General features: G+C 41.5%; 1 protein-coding gene across 1 annotated transcript in view; it reads left to right on the forward strand.

The window, feature by feature from the left end:
• Eml6 (echinoderm microtubule associated protein like 6) overlaps positions 1-19,536 on the forward strand; it is a 256,723-nt gene that overhangs the window by 124,112 nt on the left and 113,075 nt on the right. Inside the window, exons 7-9 of the mRNA XM_013017915.1 lie at positions 10,614-10,815; positions 13,545-13,682; positions 16,180-16,436. Coding sequence (XP_012873369.1) covers positions 10,614-10,815; positions 13,545-13,682; positions 16,180-16,436 — 597 coding nt within the window. The remainder of the gene's footprint in view (positions 1-10,613; positions 10,816-13,544; positions 13,683-16,179; positions 16,437-19,536) is intronic.

Genomic DNA, 19,536 nt, shown 5'->3' on the forward strand with positions numbered 1-19,536 from the left:
GCCACTGAGCTACATCCCAGCCCTTCAATTTGTTCTTATGTTTTACCTCCTCATCTGAATATTCTAATTCAGTTACCTTGTCTTCAAGATACACATTCTGTCTTCTATTTGATTCAGTCTACTGGGAAGTCTTTCAGCATAATTTTTTTTAATTGTGAAAATACTGTACAGAGGGGTTACAATTACATGGGCAAGATAATGAGTACATTTCTTATCAAGCATTGTAGCCTCCTCCTTTGTTTTCTCATCCCATCCCTTCCCATCATCCCCCCGTCCCCCCCATTCTCCCCCCCTCCCCTGCACCAAAGTTGTAAAGTAATGTTTTGTTTTTATTTTTGTTTTTGGTACTGAAAGTTTGTATCAGGCAGATGGTGCACTAGAGCCATGCCCCAGTGCTTTTTTACTTTACATTTGTGCCTGGGGCTGGCATTGGACCTCAAACCTCCTAAAATCATATATCACCGTTCCCCATTTGCTGATTGAGATGGGTATCTTACTGACTTTTTGCCTAGATTATCCTCAAATCACTATTGTTCTGAGCTTCACTTCCCAAGTAGCTGCTATTACTTACGTAAGCCACTACACCTGGCTTAAGCTAAGTTTTTTATTTGATTTATTGAGCTTTTCATTTCCAGAATTTCAATTTGATTTATTTCCAGAAATTCTACATGTTTATTGAATTTCTGGTTCATTTCCTACATTATCTTTCTTACTTTCTCCAGGTATTTGTTTATATTATCTAGGGACTTATACTGGTGTTTATTCATATCCTCTTTAATTTTGTTAATTAGTCTTAGAACCATTCTTTCAAATTATTTGGAATTATATACTTCTTTAACATTTTCAGTCATGATTGTGGGATTGTGGGCTTTTGAAGGAGCCACATAGCCTTGATTTTTCATCTTTTTTTTTTTTTTTGCCAGTCCTGGGGCTTGAACTCAGAGCCTGGGCACTGTCCCTGAGCTTCTTCTTCTTTTTTTTTTTTTGCACAAGGCTAGCGCTCTACCACTTGAACCACAGCACCACTCCAGCTTATTCCTTTTATGTGGCACTGAAGAATCGAACCCAGGGCTTCATGCATGCTAAGGGTAGACTCTACCACTAAGCCACACTCCAAGCCCTTCAGTTTTTATCTTTATTATGTTTCTTTTTTGGGATTTGCACGCGTGAACCCAAGTCATTGGTTAGAGGTTTGATCACATGTAGACTTTCAGTTAATGTCGCAATATTCTAATTGAGCTGGGTAATTTCTTACCACTGGACTGGCGATATAGATCTTTAGCCAAACATTCACCTACATGATCAGGGCAACTGGACCCATCTCAGAATCACTCAAAGAAAAGAAATTAGTTGGAGTCCCTTGTCATTCTTACTATTCAGACTTGTGCTATATGTGGGCTATGGATTGGGCTACTCAAGGGTCAATTGTCTGCTTCCCAGCTTTCATTGCAGAAGCTTCCCTTCTTTGTGTTCTGGTAGATGTTGCTGACTATAGAGCTTTGCAGCTCGTGGATGGGCAGGTTCCCACTTACTTCACAGTTTATGCCCAAGCATTCTAGCCTAGATGTGTCTATGAACATGTTGGAAAGTTGGGGAGGCAAAAAAACTCACTGAGTTCTAGACTGGAGGGAGAAAATATAAGGATTCCAGCACTGTGCCTACCTAGTCTCCGTGCTTTCACAGACTTCCCAGCAGTTAACCACCCCAGGAAAAGAGAAGCCTGAAAACTGGACAGTCTGCAGAGCCTGAGGCCAAAGATCTACCTCAGAGCCACAGTCTTCATGGTGACAGCCTTCTACATAGCTCGATGACAGATGTGGGCCACCAGTGCTCTAGTTTTGTTTGTTTCTTAACTGGGGTTTGACCGTAGGGCTTTGCACTTCCTAGGAGGGTGCCCTACCACTTGAGCTAAGCCTCCAGATCTGTTTGCTTTAGTTTTTTATAGTCTTGCCCTTTTTTCATGGGCCAGCCTCAGACTGCAGTCCTCTTACCTCGGTTTCCTGAGTAGTTAGAATAACAGGTATGCTTGCTGTGCTCATTCTGTTTTGGGGGGATAGGATTTTGCTAACTTTTTGCCAGCCTACCACCCTTGAACCACAATCTGCCTGCCACTTCCATGTCCAGCTTTACATCCGTTTTTAAACCAGGATCACCGTGCTTCCATTTTGTACTGACTCCCAGATTGTATGAAGTTAGTCCTGTTCCTGGGTTGTCTGAGCTTAAGAGTCTTGGAAGATGCATGTCTCCCCTCCTCTGCAGGATCCCAAGCTCTGTCTCAGTATTGCCCTGAGAATACCAGACAAACTGTCAGAGTCAAGCTGCTGTGGAGTCCAAGCTCCAGTGTCTATAAGTGCTCCCTTATGTGATTCACAAGTCCTCCAGCACTCCCTCTTGTGGCTGAGTTTGATTTCGTTTTCCCTCCTTTATTACCTTTTACTTCAACATGCTCCCTGGCTTGTGTTTTTAATGGGGCTAGGATTATTTTATGTTAAGAGACTGCTGTTATTCTGTTGTGTGTTATCACTGATTCTGTTTCCTAAATCTTTGCTTCCATTTCCTGGCATTTTCAAAGATAGGTAATATGCCTTTGGTAGAAAAGGACGTATTTCGAACTTGAACTCCCCCAATCTCCCTTTTATTTCTGTTGTTTGCTCCATAACTTGGCACACAATACAGTTTCTGCGCAATGTCCCCATCTGGGGCCTGGCAGTGCCCATGGAGTTGATAGTAGCTCCTCCTCTCCTCCTGCTAAGACATCACCAGCATTCTTGGCTGCTGGGAGGCTCAGGAATGTGCATGACGAGCCCTGCCGCCCACTGCAGTGCTTGCTGGTTTGATTCACAGTCAATTTACCAAAGTTATTCTGCCTTTGCCTTGGTCTTTCTAATCTACTGGGATAGAATTCGCCACCTGTGGCCAGAGAACCATTGCTTTAGAATCCCTTAGGATGCAGCCTGGTCCTCTAAGTATTCATCTACTGACTAATGTCTCCAAATACTCAACAGGGTTTGCCAGCAGTGTTTTTCAACTTTAGGGGGCTAAAATGATTAGCTATAACTAGACCCACTCCAGACTAGCGAAAGGAATCTCTAGGTGGGGTTACAGGCATTTTGTGTTTCCTTTTTTTTTTTTTTTTGGTTGGTTGTGGGGCTTGAACTCTCTGTCTGGGCGCTGTCTCGCAGCTCCTCAGCTCAAAGCTAGCGCTCTACCACTTGAGCTATAGCACCACTTCCGGCTTTTTCTGCTTAATGTGGTGGTGGGGAATCGAACCCAGGGACTCATGCATGTAAAGCCAGCACTCTACCACTGAGCCACCTTCCCAGCCCATTTGTGTTTTCTTATTTGTTGTTGAATCAGAATCTCACTATGTAGCCCAGGCTTGCCTCCAACTCCAAACCCTCATGCCTCGTCTCTACAGGCCTGCTGGGATTGTAGGCATGTACCACCACATGGAGTCAGGCATCTATATTTTTTAAAATGCTCAGTGTAGATTTTGATTCACAGGAAGAATCGGAAACAACCTCTTTAGAATGTTGACCATCTTGTGGGGCCTTGGAGCAGAAGATTTAGGAACATAACTATGGAGCAAGCCCTGCCCAAAGGCCAATTTTTCTCTTTTGAGCCACATCATTGAGGGAAAATAGCCTTTTTTTTTAACCTGTAATAATTCTCTACATCATTTTTTTCTTTCTGAGAATTTGCAGTGCTATCACAACAAAATTATAAAACAGGCTAAGTTCTGGTGGCTCATGCCTGTAATCCTAGCTATTCATTTGGCTGAGATCTGGGGATCATGGCTCAAAGCCAGCCTGAACTGGAAAACAAAACAAAACAAAACAAAAAAGTCCCTAGAAGTGGAGCTATAGCTTGCGTGGTAGAATACCAACCTTAGGTGAAAAGCTAAGGTACAGTGCTCAGGCCCCAAGTTTAAGCCCTTGTACTTGTGTGAGCATACACACACACACACACACACACACACACACACACACACAAACTCTAAAGCTGCACAAAGAAGTTATAACATAGGGAAGTAATTGAGACTCAAGGGAAGAGATGTAGAAACACTTCAGAGTTCTTGGACTGTCCACAAGGGTAAAATCTGATCATACTCACAGCAAGTTGTTTCAAATTGAGATATACCCTTAGTAATAAGACTGCAACAAGACAAAAGACCTACTGATTAAATAATAACTTAAAATTTCCAGGTATAGTATAACATGCCTGTAATCCTAGCTATGCAATTGTAGTTTGAGACTAGCCTAGGCAAAAAAGCAAGCAGTCAAACAAATAACAACAAACTTAGTATGACGCCATCTCAACAAATAAGCTAGGCATGGTGGATCACACCTGTAGTCCCAGCTCTGTAGAAGAATCACAATCCATGATCCTGCTTGAGTAAAAATGGAGCCTATCTAAAAACTAAATAAAGGTCAGATGCCAATGGCTCATGCTTGTAATCCTTGCTACTCAGGAGGCTGAGGTGTAATGATCACAGTTGGAAGCCAGCTCCAGTAGGAAAACCCATAAGATTCTTATCTCCAGTTAATTAAAAAAAAAAAAGGCTATGACCAAAGGAGGACACTCTTAGGAGAGGAACAAAAAGGCACAATGCCTATGTTCATCTGATCATATAAAACAATATTTACTGAAATGTGTGAGAGCCTGAAAAGCCGAGCTGTGAGACCAGAAAGGACTGAGAGTTTGGAAGGCCTTCTCCTAACATAGTCTCAGATCACTGAGAATTTCCTGGAAAGATCAACCAGTCCCGGCTTACCAGGAGCTCAGTTCTATCCTGGGTGTGGGCTAATTCCACCCCAAGCTGCCTGGGAGCCAAATTGTAAGGTGCTCACTGTTTGCTCCCATTGCCACAAGAAGGAAGTCATCTACCACTTGTATGCAAAATATTGTCATGTGTTGATGTTTGCACCGCACTTTCTGCACATGGTCTCCTATATGAAACCAATAAAAACCTTGGTGAATGGAACCTTGGGACCTGGAGCTGGGGGAAGGTTACAGGTCCCTGGTGCCCCAACCTCAACTCCTCTGATGATGTCCGTTACTGCCCTGTCCTCAGTTGTGGTTGCAACAGAAGTGAACTCCAGGGAATGGAAACAGAAGTTTTTTTCTTTGTGGGGGAAAAAAATCAAACAACCAGAAGTGGAGCTAGGGCTCAGGTGATAGAGTGCTAGCCTTGAGCAAAAATTCTCAGGGTCAGAGCCCAGGCCCCGACTTCAAGCTCCAGGACCAACACATGTACATACACACACACACAAAACCAACCAACCAACAACAAAATAACAGAAAAAAAGTGCAGAGACATCGCTTAAGTGGAAGATAGCTTGCCTAGTGATGAGTTCAAATCTCAGTAGCACCCAAAGTTAATTAACTTACTGTGTCCTTAATATACTGAATCCTCACAGAGCCGTGAAGTGGGAGCACTGATATCTCTACAGATAAAAAACCTGAAGATTTGAAAGGTTAGTTACCTTGCCAATGCCTACAGCTAGGAGGGGGTTGGGTGTAAATCCAGTTTGTTAATCAACAGGTAGAAACAGTAATAGTGAGCTCTTGTGCCCATATTCATGGATCAGGACTTCAATAGACAAGGGTGTTGTTTTCTATTCTCTGGTCTGACAGCAAAACCAGGGCACAAAGGTTTTTAGATTTAGAAGGCTTTTGGATTTAAATGGGTGGTTTGCTCTATGGTGCCACCTTCTGGCTGTGTGTGTACCAAGCTCAGGCCGAGGCTCCACATTTCTCCCAGCTCGTTTTGAAGAAGGACCTGGTGTCCACCTCATCATACTGTCAAAAATATATGCAGTATGAATTTTGCAAAAAGAAGAGAGCACCTCTGTGGTTTTAACAGCCAGGATAGCTTTTCCTGCAGCTCTTCGTTATTGCAGGATTTCTAACCATATTCCAAATAATAGCCTATATTCTCCTGACCCAGAGCAAAAGATAAAGGAGCAAAGAGAGCTAGTTACTTCCCAAGACAGTGACTGCCGTAGCTAGCCCAGCTACAACCCCTTGGTTACATTTCCTGTCTTCTACTTTTGTGTCAGGGAGGCTATGACCAAGACTACGTAGACAGGAGGAAGGGAGTACAGCTGGGACCCGTGCCGTAGCTGTCATCAGGTAGATGAATGACTTGACAAAAGATCAGTTATGTTGGTTTCTAAGAGAAAATATTCACAGCTAAGTTTATGTGGTAAATGACAAAAATGGCCTTTTATCTCTCTGTGTTGTTGTTTCTCCGTGTCTCTGCCTCGCTCTCTGTCTCTGCCTCTGTCTCTCTCTCTCTGTCTGGGTAACTCTCACGCTCTTGCTCTCTCACTGACTCTCTCTCTACCCTCTCACCCCTCCCCTCATGTTCAGCCACACCTGTCCGTCCAGCCTCATTGTCTCTACTAAGTGAAGCTTCCCTGTTGTATTTGTTACTTCACGGCAAGCCTTTGTATATATGAAGTCTATTAAACAAGGATTGTGCTGGGCCATTTAGTCCTAGCTACTCAGGAAGCTGATATGTAAGGATTGATGTTTGGAGCCAGACTGGCCAGAAAAATTCCTCTACACTCTCACCTCCAATTAGCCAGCAAAAAACTGGACTAGAGCATAGCTCAAGTGGTAGTGGACCAGCCATGAACAACAACAACAAAAAATAAAAAACGAGAAAGAGAGAGAGAAAGAGAGAGATTTCCAGACTCTGATTTCAAGTCCAAGTACTTTCTTTTTTGTTGTTGTTGTTGGTCATGGGGCTTGAACTCTGGGTCTGGACACTGTCCCTCAGTTCTTCAGCTCAAGGCTAGCACTCTACAACTTGAGCCACAGGGCCACTTCCAGTTTTCTGGTGGTTTATTGGAGATAAGAGTCTCATGGACTTTCCTGCCCCAGCTGGCTTTGAACCGTGATCCTCAGATCTCAGCCTCCTGAGTAGCTAGGATTTTACAGGCGTGAGCCATTGGTGCCTGGCTTCCAAGTACTTTCAAACACACATATACACACACATGTACACACACACACACACACACACACACACACACACACACACACTACACTACTACTACCACTACCACCACCAACTTTAATGATAGCAACAAAACCCACAGTTGTGAGGACCTGACAGCAAGACAGGGTAGAGCATCGCATGCTGCCTTTTGACCTCTCATTTCTTAGTCTTCTCCTTTCTGAGCACCTAAGCTCCTCTGAGGAAGCCAGGAGCCCCTGGAGTATAGTCAAAATTCAGAATGCTGGTTAACTTGGATGACTTGTCAGGCTGGGCTGAACTGACTAATTCATGTTTGATACTGAGCTGCTTTAAGGGGGATAAAAAAGACAAAAGGTTTAAAAATATTAATCGTTTCCAATCCAGATAATGGGTTGTTGATTTCTTTGTGTTTTGTGGATTTTGTTTACTCAAACAAGGGTAAACATATTGGATGTTGTGGAAAGAATCAATGTGTGTAGTTTGGGCCAAATACAGTGACAGCTATTTGGGAGAGTTTTCTGTTCTCAAGCCAGTTAGTTTTGATGACTAGACTTGGTTTAGAAGGCAAGGGAGGGTTGGTAGGTTTGAGTTCAATGAAGCTATAACTTCCAAGCCTGCTTGGAAAGTGATGGTGTCTTTAAAACAATCGATGGCTTACAGAAGGGCTGTGGTGTGATCACTCAATAACAGTTAAAATATTATGATAAATATGGGCACATATTATGTGTGTGTATATATATATGTCATTTTAGTTGGGTTTTGGTATGCACATGCCTACTGACAAATATCCATTCTCTTCTTAAAGGCAAATAGCCTTTAGGTAGGAGTCTGACTTGTTCTTTGTGAGCTCCAGTATCAGGCATATACTAGGTGCTCAATAAGAATTGGTAAAATCCCCCTTTCTCTGAATGTTCTCATTGATAACAGGAACAGAGTGTTTTACTCCTTGGTGATTCCAAGGACTCAGGAAATGTTTGTGATTTTGATGTTTTATTTCCTGCACTCAAGAATTCTCACTGAGCATCTATGACTTGCCAGCCACTGTGCTAGGCACTGAAGGTACAGAGGAAATGAAGGTGGCAAGCACTTGTCCTCACAGAAGTGCTGTTCTACTGAGAGGAAGGAGACATTAAATACGGGAATGGTGGGTTGCTCCTTGCTGATGTTAGAATATCATTGACTCTTTACTTTCTAATAGCTGAAGGACAATGCCTTGCTCTTCCGGTAATAACATTCTGGGCAAATGCAAAGCCTGCTAGGAAAACAGTGAATTCAGCCCCTTCTGTCAGCCTCTTACAAGAGGTTAGGAGAATGTTGATTCACCATGGGATCTAAACCCATGAGAGAAGACAGAAAGGAACTAAGGACTATAGCAAAAGGCTTGCTGCTATGGCTTCAGGACAGAGTGGCTCTTGCCCACTGACCTGTGTGCTCATCTGAGCGTTCTACCCTTGCTGCACCTTCCACCCTATCCTCAGAAGCCTGTCCTGAGCCTTGCAGGGAGGCCTGAGTGACAGAATCTGAAGCAGTGATGCCAAGGCTTCTCTGCTTGCTTCCTCCCCAGGGTGGGAAGCGCAAACAATAGTCCCACCCATGGCTTCCTCCCACTTCAGGACATGGGACAAATTCAGAGCAATATACAACTAGCCTTGTGCCTTAAAAAATTAAAAAGAGATCATTAAATGCACTATCTCATTTGATCCCTTGGCGATCACAGATGAGGATTTCACTTAGAGTGTCCTTAGATTTCTGATGTCCCAGTATTCCATCTGGCTTAACATTTGTCCTAGATTTAAAAAGAAAAACATTTTATTTTTTAGAGCAGTTTTCCATCCACAGGAAAATAGAGTGGGAAGAATTCCCCCCCAGCCCTGCCCCCACGCAGCCTCAGTCCCACCAGTTTCCGTGACAGGATGCCACCACCCACACTCCATGGTTCCCATGAGGGGTGCTCTTGGTGTTATAGAGGATCAATGCATAATGCCATGTATCTGTCATTATAGTGTCCTACAGAATGTTTTTAGTTCCCAAGTTCTCTGTGCTTTGTCTATTCCTCTGTCCTAAATTTTGACCTTGCAATAATGTTATTAGAATTTTGTTGTTGTTGGTGGTGGTGGTGGTCGTCTTGGAGCTTGAACTCTGGGCCTGGGCGCTGTCCAGAGCTCTTCAGCTCAAGGCAAGCACTCTACCAATTGAGCCACAGAGCCACTTCTGGTTTTTCTAGTGGTTAATTGGAGATAAGGTTCTTATGGACTTTCCTTGCCTGGGTTGGCTTTGAACCACAATCCTCAGATCTCAGCCTTCTGAGTAGCTAGGATTATAGGCGTGAGCCATGGGCTTTAATATTTGAATTAAAAAAACAAAACAAAACTGGGACCAGAGCTTAAACTCAGGGCCTTGTGTGTTCACTGGGCTTGCTTGCTCATGGTTGGTGTGCTACCACTTGAGCCATTCCCCAAGCCTTGCTTTGTGGAGATGGAGTCTCAGGGACTGTTCTACTTGGGCTGGCTTTTTAACTGTGATCCTGAGTAGCTAAGATCACAGGCGTGAGCCACCAGAACCTGGCTTCACTTTGAAATTTTGGATAAAACTATTTAATAGATCTTTCCATATAACAAAACTACTGTCTAGGACAATAAATAAATATTTAAAAATTATGTAAACTTAATTTTTTAGTTTCCTTTTACTTTCAATAAGGGATCAGATTTGGGTGATAAATTATGCAATCACCTTATAGTCTACACTTTGCAAGGCGAAAAACTCATAGCTAAAGAGCAAGGGACTGTCCTTTAGGCATTAGGTGAATTGAGACTAGAGTGAGAGTAAAGACTGTCTCTGGGGCTTCTGGGACTTTGTTTACCCAAACAGAGTCTGCTAAGGAGGCAGCTTAGATGGCAAAGCATATTGTAGCCTTGCTTCATTAAAGGCAAGGGAAATGGAATTGCTTATATATTTCTAACTCATCTGTGAGAAAATTCCCTGGGTAAATCAGTAAATAATGAGCCTAGTAAGCAATGGAGATGAGAATTCAAGTAAGCAAACAAGGATCTCCCTAGAGGGTATGAAATACAACACAGGTGGAAGCTGCTCTGAAAAGGAATATTCTGCTGTTAGGAAGGATGCTGTTGATTCACCGACAAATGTTTGATGGTGTTTCGAGATTGAAGTTAGTTTCATTTGCATATCTCTGGGACATTATACATCTGTCTATCCAGCAAAATGAGCTTAGATTCTTACCAGATAGGAACTAAATTTACGTAATATGATAATTACCCATCTTGAAGCATCATCTACATGAAATTGAAGTACAATGTTATCCTAAAGATTGAAGCAATTGCTTCAAGGAGGCTAGATATTCCTAAAGACGGATTAGTTCTTTTCTATTCATTTTGAGGAGTAGTACTTAAAATAAGTCATACTGTCAAATGCAGATTGCCTAAGTCAGACCACAAAGAGCGGTTACTCTTACAGAGTCACAAAATGTGGGACAGCACGTGTGTAACTGGCACAGAACGGTGGGTGGCATTGGTTCTCTGCCTCTTGGAGTTTGTTGAGTGGGTATCTACTTTGGGTGTTTTCCTTTCATTTGCGCGTGGCTTGAAGCAATGGTCCTTCTTCTTTTTGTCAGGCCTCTCCATCCGCAGCGTGTGCTGGAAAGCAGACCGTCTCCTGGCAGGGACCCAGGACAGTGAGATATTTGAGGTGATCGTGCGAGAGCGTGACAAGCCAATGCTGATTCTGCAGGGCCACTGTGAGGGGGAGCTCTGGGCTCTGGCCCTGCACCCCAAGAAGCCTCTGGCGGTGACAGGCAGTGATGACCGCTCTGTCAGGTGAGACCTCAGAGGCTCTGACTTCCTTGAGACGTTGACTCTCTTTGGCCCAAATAAAATGAACCACAGGATGGAAGGTGAGAAGGTTTAGCTCACCATGTGTAGGTTTCTTGGTAGGTTACTGTTGTCGTTATCTTCCTTTAGCTTCATCTTAAGTCAGGAAAACATTCTTAGAAGTGAAAATATGTGACTTCTGTCTAGGCTGGTCTCCAGTCTCCTTTCTAGCTCAAGATAAGGATTCAAGGTGCACTGGTCTGTGAGAAGAGCAGATTTCCACCCCGCTCAGCTTCTCAGCCCCCTGCTGGGGACTGCGTGGTCCTCTCACTGTTCAGTCAGACTCATGCCTCATGAGGCCTTCACTTCTGATTTCCAGAGAAGTCTTCAGCACACCAGAGAATTATTTATTTCTTTGTAAACTCTCAGAGGGAGATTTGAACATGGTTCTTCCAAGTGAAAGCAAGGCTTGGAGAAGACATGTGCTTTCCTTAGGGCCTCCGCAGCCCTTGCTGTGTGCGTTACAACACCATATTGGATTGAATGAGCCTCCCGGGCTCTTGGGATGATTGAAACAATGAATATGTAATTTAAAAGTTTGAAATGAACACCATTACACTGATTTTCAGGATTTTATTATTTATTTTATCTTTAAATATGCCCAGCAATAAATGCCCCAAGAATGAGGGAAAAGGGTGATTAATCAATTGACCAATTACTGCATCTGTAACTTAACCGCTAAAATAGAACATTATAAATGAGGCTGATGATCCTGGCTTTCCACCTGTTCTGGAGGTTCTTGCATCTAATCATGCATGGTTTACTCCATTCTGATTGTTACTTCTTATCAAGCACAAAAGCCTCGTTGGTCTCCAAATCTGTGGAAAAACCTCCAGCTGTCTCCTTATACAACATAAATATGTGTTTGCTGTATACACCTCTCAACACTTGCTTCTTTTCATGCTTTCTTTTCTTCATACGAGCATTCCCAAAACAGCCCCTGGATTCAGATCCATCCCCAATGGAAGAATTCCATGGCAGCCTCTTGGCTTTTGTTGAAGCCAGGCACCAGTGGCTCACACCTGTAATCCTAGCTACTTAGGAGATTGAGAGCTGAGGATCATGGTTAAAGCCAACCCAGGCAGCAAAGTCCGTGAGACTTTTATCTCCAACTAATCACCAGAAAACTGGAAGTGGTGGTGTGGCCCAAGCGGTAGAATGCTGGCGTTGAGCTGAAGAGCTCAAGGACAGTGCCCAGGCCCAGAGTTCAAGCCCCGTGATCGAAAAAAAAAGATAAATAAAAAAATAAAAAGAACTGTCTTGAGTCTGAGAACTAGAAACATCCTGAAGCGTCCTGGTTTCCGGAACCTGTAGTATTCCCCTTATCCACTAACTTGGCTAAATTTTAAAAGGAGATTTCATACTGAGTACTGAAATGGAAGGGTAAGTAATAATTTTTTGAGAAAGATTCACTTGGTGGCATTATAGGGATAATACTATTTATTGAGGATCCATGGCTTCCTCATCCTAGGAAAGCAAACCTTACATTGCTTAAAATAGTACAAGGCTATAAACAGCATGGGATTATAAATAATGGATGAGTTATTGAGAGAATATCATAAGCTGTAGGCCGAACAGTACAGGTTGCCTAAGGAGACAGCAGACTACTCACTGTGCAACTGCAAAATGTAAGCGGTATGTCCTAACTCTTCTGATGGCAAAGGACATTTGTGGAAATTGAGACATGTGATCCACCCCTGCACTTCTGTTCTCTAGGTTCTTGGCCCCTCAGCAGACATTGTTGTTTGTATGTTAGGATTGTCTTAAGAAAAGTTCTCTAGCAGACAGATTAGATACTGCATTGTGACTTCCATGGAAACCCATGACAAGGTATTGTAACTTAAAGGTACTTTGTGGGCGTTCACTTAGTTTGGGGTGCCTGGATTCCGTATTCTGTAGCTGGGACCATATATAGACAGCTATATGTTTGCTGCACTTGCTTTGGGTTGCCATTCCACCGGAAGTGGCTGTGCTCATTGGCCACCAGCACTACAAAGTGTGGCCTTCACCAGTGGTGGGCCTATTAGCAATAGAGCACCCAGGGGACTTATGAATGACAGCCATGGCAGCCAGCTTTGGACCCATCCTGGAGAAGGGGTTCCCTTCATTATTGCTTAATCCACATATGCTTTATTTCCAGGGAGGCTCACAAACACGTTTCAGTGTATGTGTGCTTAGATGCCAACTACTAGAAAATCACACGTGTAGGCTGTTTATAAACTGACAACAGTACCACTGGAGGCTCTTCTCAGTTACCAGGCTGCTTAAGATTGTAAAGTAATATTTATCTTTTTCTTATTCTGTGAATCTCATCTCCTTTTTTCCCCCCAAATAATGATCTTTCTGAGTAGTTCATACTAGCTTGGAATTCACTATGTAGTCCAAGCTGGCCTCAAACTCGAGATCTTCCTGCCTCTGTCTCCCAAGTGCTGAGCCATCATACGTGGCACAAATGTCAAAAACTTTAGAACTATTCCTCCATTTCCTATTTCTTGCTTTGTTTTTTTCAAATGTTGAAACTGACCCAAAGATGGACAGAACACCTTCCCAGGTCCCTTGGCAAGAAATGTAGAACAGTGCTGTTACTGAGAGATAGGTAGACCTCTGGCCTTGGTTGGCTAATACAATGAGAGGAAGTTGGTTTGCTTTTGTTTCTACTTTGTTCTTGTGCTTAGGCTGTGGAGCTTGGCCGACCATGCCTTGATTGCCCGCTGTAACATGGAGGAAGCAGTTCGAAGTGTGGCCTTCAGCCCAGATGGATCTCAGTTGGCTCTGGGCATGAAGGATGGCTCTTTCATTGTTCTCAGGGTCAGGTGCGTATCCAGACTGAAAATAGTATCTAGAGATGCTCTTGTTAAAATTTAAGATTATCACCAGGTGCTGGTAGCTCATGCCTGCAATCCTAACTACTCAGGAGGCTCAGGATTGTGCTTTGAAGCCAACCTGGGCAGGGAAGGCGGTGATACTCATATCTCCAATTAACCACCTAAAATCTGCAAGTGAAGCTGAGGCCCAACGTGGTAGAGCACTAGCCTTGAGCTTAGGGACAGTGCCCAGGCCCTGAGTTCAAGTCCAGGAGGGCCTTAGGAAACATATATTTACTCCTTCAAATAGGAAGGCTATAAATCCTCAGTCCCTTACCTGTAATTCTGAAGTCTCTAAAGCACTAAGAAAATTCAATATCTTTGGTAATTTATCTGAGACAGAGCCTAACCCTGCGAACTGATGGGAGGCGTTCATGGTCTCTCAGTGTCTTAGAAGGAATAATGATATGTTTTGTGATTTAATGCAAGAAATACTATGCTTGATACAAGATGCTTCCCCCACCTCTGTTCACACTATCTGTGAACTTTTCTGAAAGCCAATGCATAACAAATTCCCAAACACATCTGATCCCAAGGGCTTCCGATAAGAGACTGTGGGCTCTGTTGTTAAGCCAAGAAGAGAGGAAGAAAGAATAAAGCAGCTTGCAAGAGCACTAGGTTTTTAGAGGTCAACTTGGATAAGATTTCTTCTTCCCATAATTGATAATAAGTGGAATATTTTCTATTTGGCAATGCCTGTGTTATTTTTCCTGAACAAAAATTATGACCTGCCCTTGTAATTCCTCTGAATACATTAGTTGTTCTGTTGGCTCACACATTGGGAATTACCAAAAAACATTGCAGCTGTAAAGTAAATGCCGCATATTTTGCAGAGAATTCTGTACAGCATTGAAGGATGCCCTTGGCAGAGTTTATTATACTAAAGTTTTCATTACTAGCTACACATAAACTCATTACCAAGTTGGTGGGCAACACTTCCTTTCTCTGCTGACTGATGGCTAATTACTAGATTTTTTTTTCTGATGGAGTTTCCAAGCCAAAAAGAAAAGAAAAACAAAAACTAAACAAAACAAATCTACACATCTGCTTTATGGCATTTTAGTACACCATAATATATTAGTAAATGATAGCAGGTATAAGGGATTATCGTATGGGAGCAAATACTTGTTATGATTGATTCATTCAGTTTGTGCTGGTGTTGATGGAACTGTCTTTTCCAGTTCAGGGGAGCTGTCAGTCATAATCCTCTCTTATAAGGGAAAAAAGGAAGGGAAAAAGCAACCTCACTAAGCATTCAGATGTAAGCAGAAATGCTTACAAGGTACAAATTACTTCAGTGGTTCAGTTTATTCATTATTGATCATTCATCGTGAAAAATTAAATGATCACATAGAAGTTCAACAATGAAAAAAGTAATTTTCTTCTGCTTTTTGGACTTACCTTTTTGCACCAGTAAGTTAGCCATTGCTATCTCTGTCTGTCTGTCTCTCTCTTGCCTTCTCTCCCCCCACCCCGGGAGCAATACTGGGTTTACACTTGTTAGGTGGGTGCTCTGCCACTTGAATGATGCCCTCCAGCTCTTTTTGCTTTAGTTATTTTCAAATGGAAAATGCCGGGCCATTTGAGACTCAATCCTTTCTGTATAGCTGGGATGACAGCTGTGCACCACCCTACCCTGTTTTTATTGGTTAAGATGGGATCTTGCAAGCTTTTTGCTCAGGCTGGCCTCAAACCTAGATCCACCTGATCTCCCTCCTAAGTAGATAGGACTAGATGTGAGCCACAGTTCTCAGCTAGTTTCTTATTCTTTAATATGTAAAAGATAGTTTATGTTTATGCCAACCTTGATGTATTTTATCTTTCTCCATGGCATATTTTTAAAATAATTTTTGGCAGTACTGGGGTTGAAACTCAGGGCCTTATGCTTGCTAGGCAGGTGCTCTGCCACTTGAGCTATGCTTTTCCACTCTTTTCTTTCTGTTATTTTTCAAAGAAAACCAAAAAACCCTTTTTGGAGACCCCAAAAATTTTTTTTTCAAATTGCAATTTCTTAAACAAAAAGTTTGGGAAAAAAACAACAACAAAGAGTTGAACATGAAAGAAAATCTTCATTGAATTAAAGTTTTCTATACTTATATTATTGAAAGCCCCCAATATCATTTCCAATGCTTACTATTCATTTTTATGCACTGGCTATAAATTTTAAATAATCTGTCATATCTTTTCAAAAGTTACTCTTTTAATTCCTATATGGTTTCTCTTCCTTTCAAAAGACTTTTCTGATATATATTTTATTTTATTTTTTGGATGGTCGTGCGTCCTGAACTCTGGGCCTGGGTGCTGTCCCTCAGCTCTTCAGCTCAAGGCTGGCACTCTACCACTTGAGCCACAGTGCTACTTCTGGCTTGATATATATTTTTTAAAATAAGACTTGAGTTTTCTATTTCTAGATTTCTGCTTATTACTTTGCTTTTTATTCTTTCAGAGATATGACAGAAGTGGTTCATATCAAAGATCGAAAAGAAGTCATTCATGAAATGAAATTTTCTCCAGATGGTTCTTACCTTGCGGTGGGATCCAATGATGGCCCAGTGGATGTCTATGCTGTTGCTCAGCGGTATAAGAAAATAGGAGAATGCAACAAGTCCCTTAGTTTCATTACACACATTGACTGGTCCTTGGATAGTAAATACTTGCAAACTAATGATGGTGCAGGAGAAAGATTGTTCTACAAAATGCCATGTAAGTTGTGTAATCCTTGGTTGCTTGTGAAACTTTGAACCACATAAAGAAAATACAAGAGGGCTGGGAAGGTGGCTCAGTGGTAGAGCACTTGCCTTGCATGCATGAGGCCCTGGGTTCGATTCCTCAGCACCACATAAGCAAAAAAGAAAAAAGAAAATACAAGAGAATGCTTTCTGACTTAAGGTAGGAATAATTCCTAAAGCAAGATCCTTGAATTCCAAACATACATAGCAGATTAATAAGTCAAAATACATCTAAATAGAAAGCTAAGCCAGGCATTGGTGGCTTAGGCCTATAATCCCAGCTATGCAGAAACTGAGCTCTGAGGATCATGGTTTAAAACCAGGCAACTAACCACCAAAAAACTGGAAATGGTGCTGTGACTAGCCTTGAGTGAAAAAGCTCAGGAACAGCACCGAGGCTCTGAGTTCAAGCCCTACACAAAAATAAATAAATGAATAGAAAACTAAGAGAATGTAAGTAAGATTCAAGGACAAGGAATAGAGTAGGCATAAATCCTTTGCAATTGTTATAAAGTACAAAATATAAGCACGTAGTATGTAAAGAATGGCTAAAAATAAATGAAAGGAAAATATAAATCTTAAATGACCAATAAATGGATGAAATAAACAATAAACAAAAAAAGGAATGGTAACTGAAATAATGAGATACCATTTTATATTATGTAGAAGAGTCTGTCAGTGTTCAATACTGAGAAAAGGGAAATCAAACCATGTGTGCTATTGGAGGGAATATGTACAAAGGCTCAGTGCGAGAGTGCTGTGGCATGGGATGAGGCATACATAGCTTCTCAATGACACTTAGCACAAGGAGAGCTTAATTAAACGTGGACAGTCATCGGATACTGTAATGAATTTAACCTAGAGCTACTTGAAACATTATGGATAGATCTCAGAAATACAGTGCTGAGCAAATGAAAGCTGATGAGCAAATGCAGAATGACATATACAAATTATGATCATTTACTATAAAATTTTAGAATGTGAAAACACATCACATGTTTTATAATCATAAACATACACAATAAGATGTAAAAATGATGAATGCCTAAATCTGGATGCTGGTTACCTTGCAAAAAGGAAAGAGGCATGAAATTGGGAGGCATGCCCAGTAAGTTTTAACTCTCTGAAACATTTTCTTTCGATTTTTATGATAAAGACCAAAGTGTTAAGGTATATTGAAGCTGGATGATGGACACAGTTTTGCATTATAATAGAATCTATAATTTTCTGTATACATAAAATATTTCATCATTTTAAAGGTAGATATATAGGAAATATTTGTCCATCTAACTTCCAAATATTTGAAGGTTTACGATCCATTTAGTTCTTTATCCAGGTTTTTTGTTTGATCAGCTACTCTTTCTTTCCAGTTTCTTGCTAATTTCATTGTTCATTAATGCATCTCTGAAAGGCTCAATAAATACATACGGATATTTGCAGAGTAGTCATGCCATTTCTGTCTGAGCCTTGAATGTGTAGTTCTGCAGAAGGATAAGAAATGAATGAAAGTCCCCACAAGTGACCAAAAAAGAAGAAGAAGAAGAGGAGGAGGAGGAGGAGGAGGAGGAAGAGGAAGAAGAAAAGAGAGAAAGAAAGAGAAAGAAAGAAAAAGAGAGAGAAAGAAAGAAAGAAAGAAAGAAAGAAAGAAAGAAAGAAAGAAAAAAGAAAAGAATGAAAGTGATCTGGAGAAAGAAACTGTAGGTTTCCAGGCAGAAGCACTTCATGACCCACATACCAAGGGTCCTTGGCTACATGAACATTAGGAGAGCAGTCTGCTTTCTGCTTAAATCCAAAGAAGCAGAGTAGTCATGGAAATTTTAGAAAGGGTGGCCCTAAGGATAATTAGAGACTGTTTCTGAAATCAGTTTAGAACTTCTACACAACAGCTCAGGATTGAGTCCTCAAAGATGTGAGATTCGAGTCCTCATTTACTTTAGTACCAAGCCTGTGCTCTTCATATTATTATTTGGTGAAATGTGTTCACTGGGATTTTTTTTTTTTTTGTCAGTCGTGGGGCCTGAACTCTGGGTGTGGGTGCTGTCCCTCAGCTCTTCAGCTCAAGGCTAGCACTCTACCACTTGAGCCACAGCGCCATTTCTGGTTTTTCTGCTTATGTGGTGCTGAGGAATGGAACCCAGGGCTTTATGCATGTGAGGCAAGCACTCTACCACTGAGCCACCTTCCCAGACCCTCATTGGAATTTTTTTTAAAGCCACAACTTTTATTTGTGTGTGACTTTGCTTTTATAGAGGATTCTTGGAATGTACACAATAATGGTAACATTTAGTTTTTAATACTAAAATGTCATAAATAAATAACAAATTTATATCTTATATTTCCAATGAGTTTTCAAAAAGGTAAAGAACAAAACTTTAGCATTAATCTTGACCTTACATAACAATAAGTTATCTTTAGTTTTTATTGAAGAATTATTTATCACTACTTAGGAGGCTAAGGATCACAAGGTTGAGGCCCACCTTTGCCCTTGTCTCCAAACAAAATTTGTAAAAGGTGAGGGGAAATGCTCAGTGACAGAGTATTTGGCTAGCAAGCACTAAGCCCTGAGTTCATTCCTAAAATCTACAGAAAAAACATTTACCATAACGTAATCGCTAACCTACAACTCTATTTTAAGAATATCTATATTACCAAATTAATCATTACATCATTGCTTTGGTGTGTCTTTCTTTTTATCCACTCACTACTTGTTCTCTCATTTATTTTCCTGTATGTGGAAACATCTGGAATTTGTCATTTGCAATAGCAAAATGACATCCTGCTCAGTGATGGACTCATAATCTACTTTATGGTGTTATTATTGTACACTTGGGCTTATTTCTAGCTTCCCTGTTAGTCCAGATAGTATAGCTCCAAATGTGTCTGTAGAGGTGGGATTTCCTCTTTTGAGTTACTTCCTGAATCTGCATTCTACAAACTCACAAACTCACTCTACAAATGTATTTATTCCATGGTTCTTTCTAATGAATTTTTTTTTCTTTTTTTTGGTTGTGGGGCTTGAACTCTGGGCCTGTCCCTCAGCTCTTCAGCTCAAGGCTAGCACTCTACCACTTGAG

The sequence above is a fragment of the Dipodomys ordii genome, unplaced genomic scaffold (genome assembly GCF_000151885.1).
Source record: "Dipodomys ordii isolate 6190 unplaced genomic scaffold, Dord_2.0 Scaffold37, whole genome shotgun sequence".
Taxonomy (NCBI): Eukaryota; Metazoa; Chordata; class Mammalia; order Rodentia; family Heteromyidae; genus Dipodomys; species Dipodomys ordii.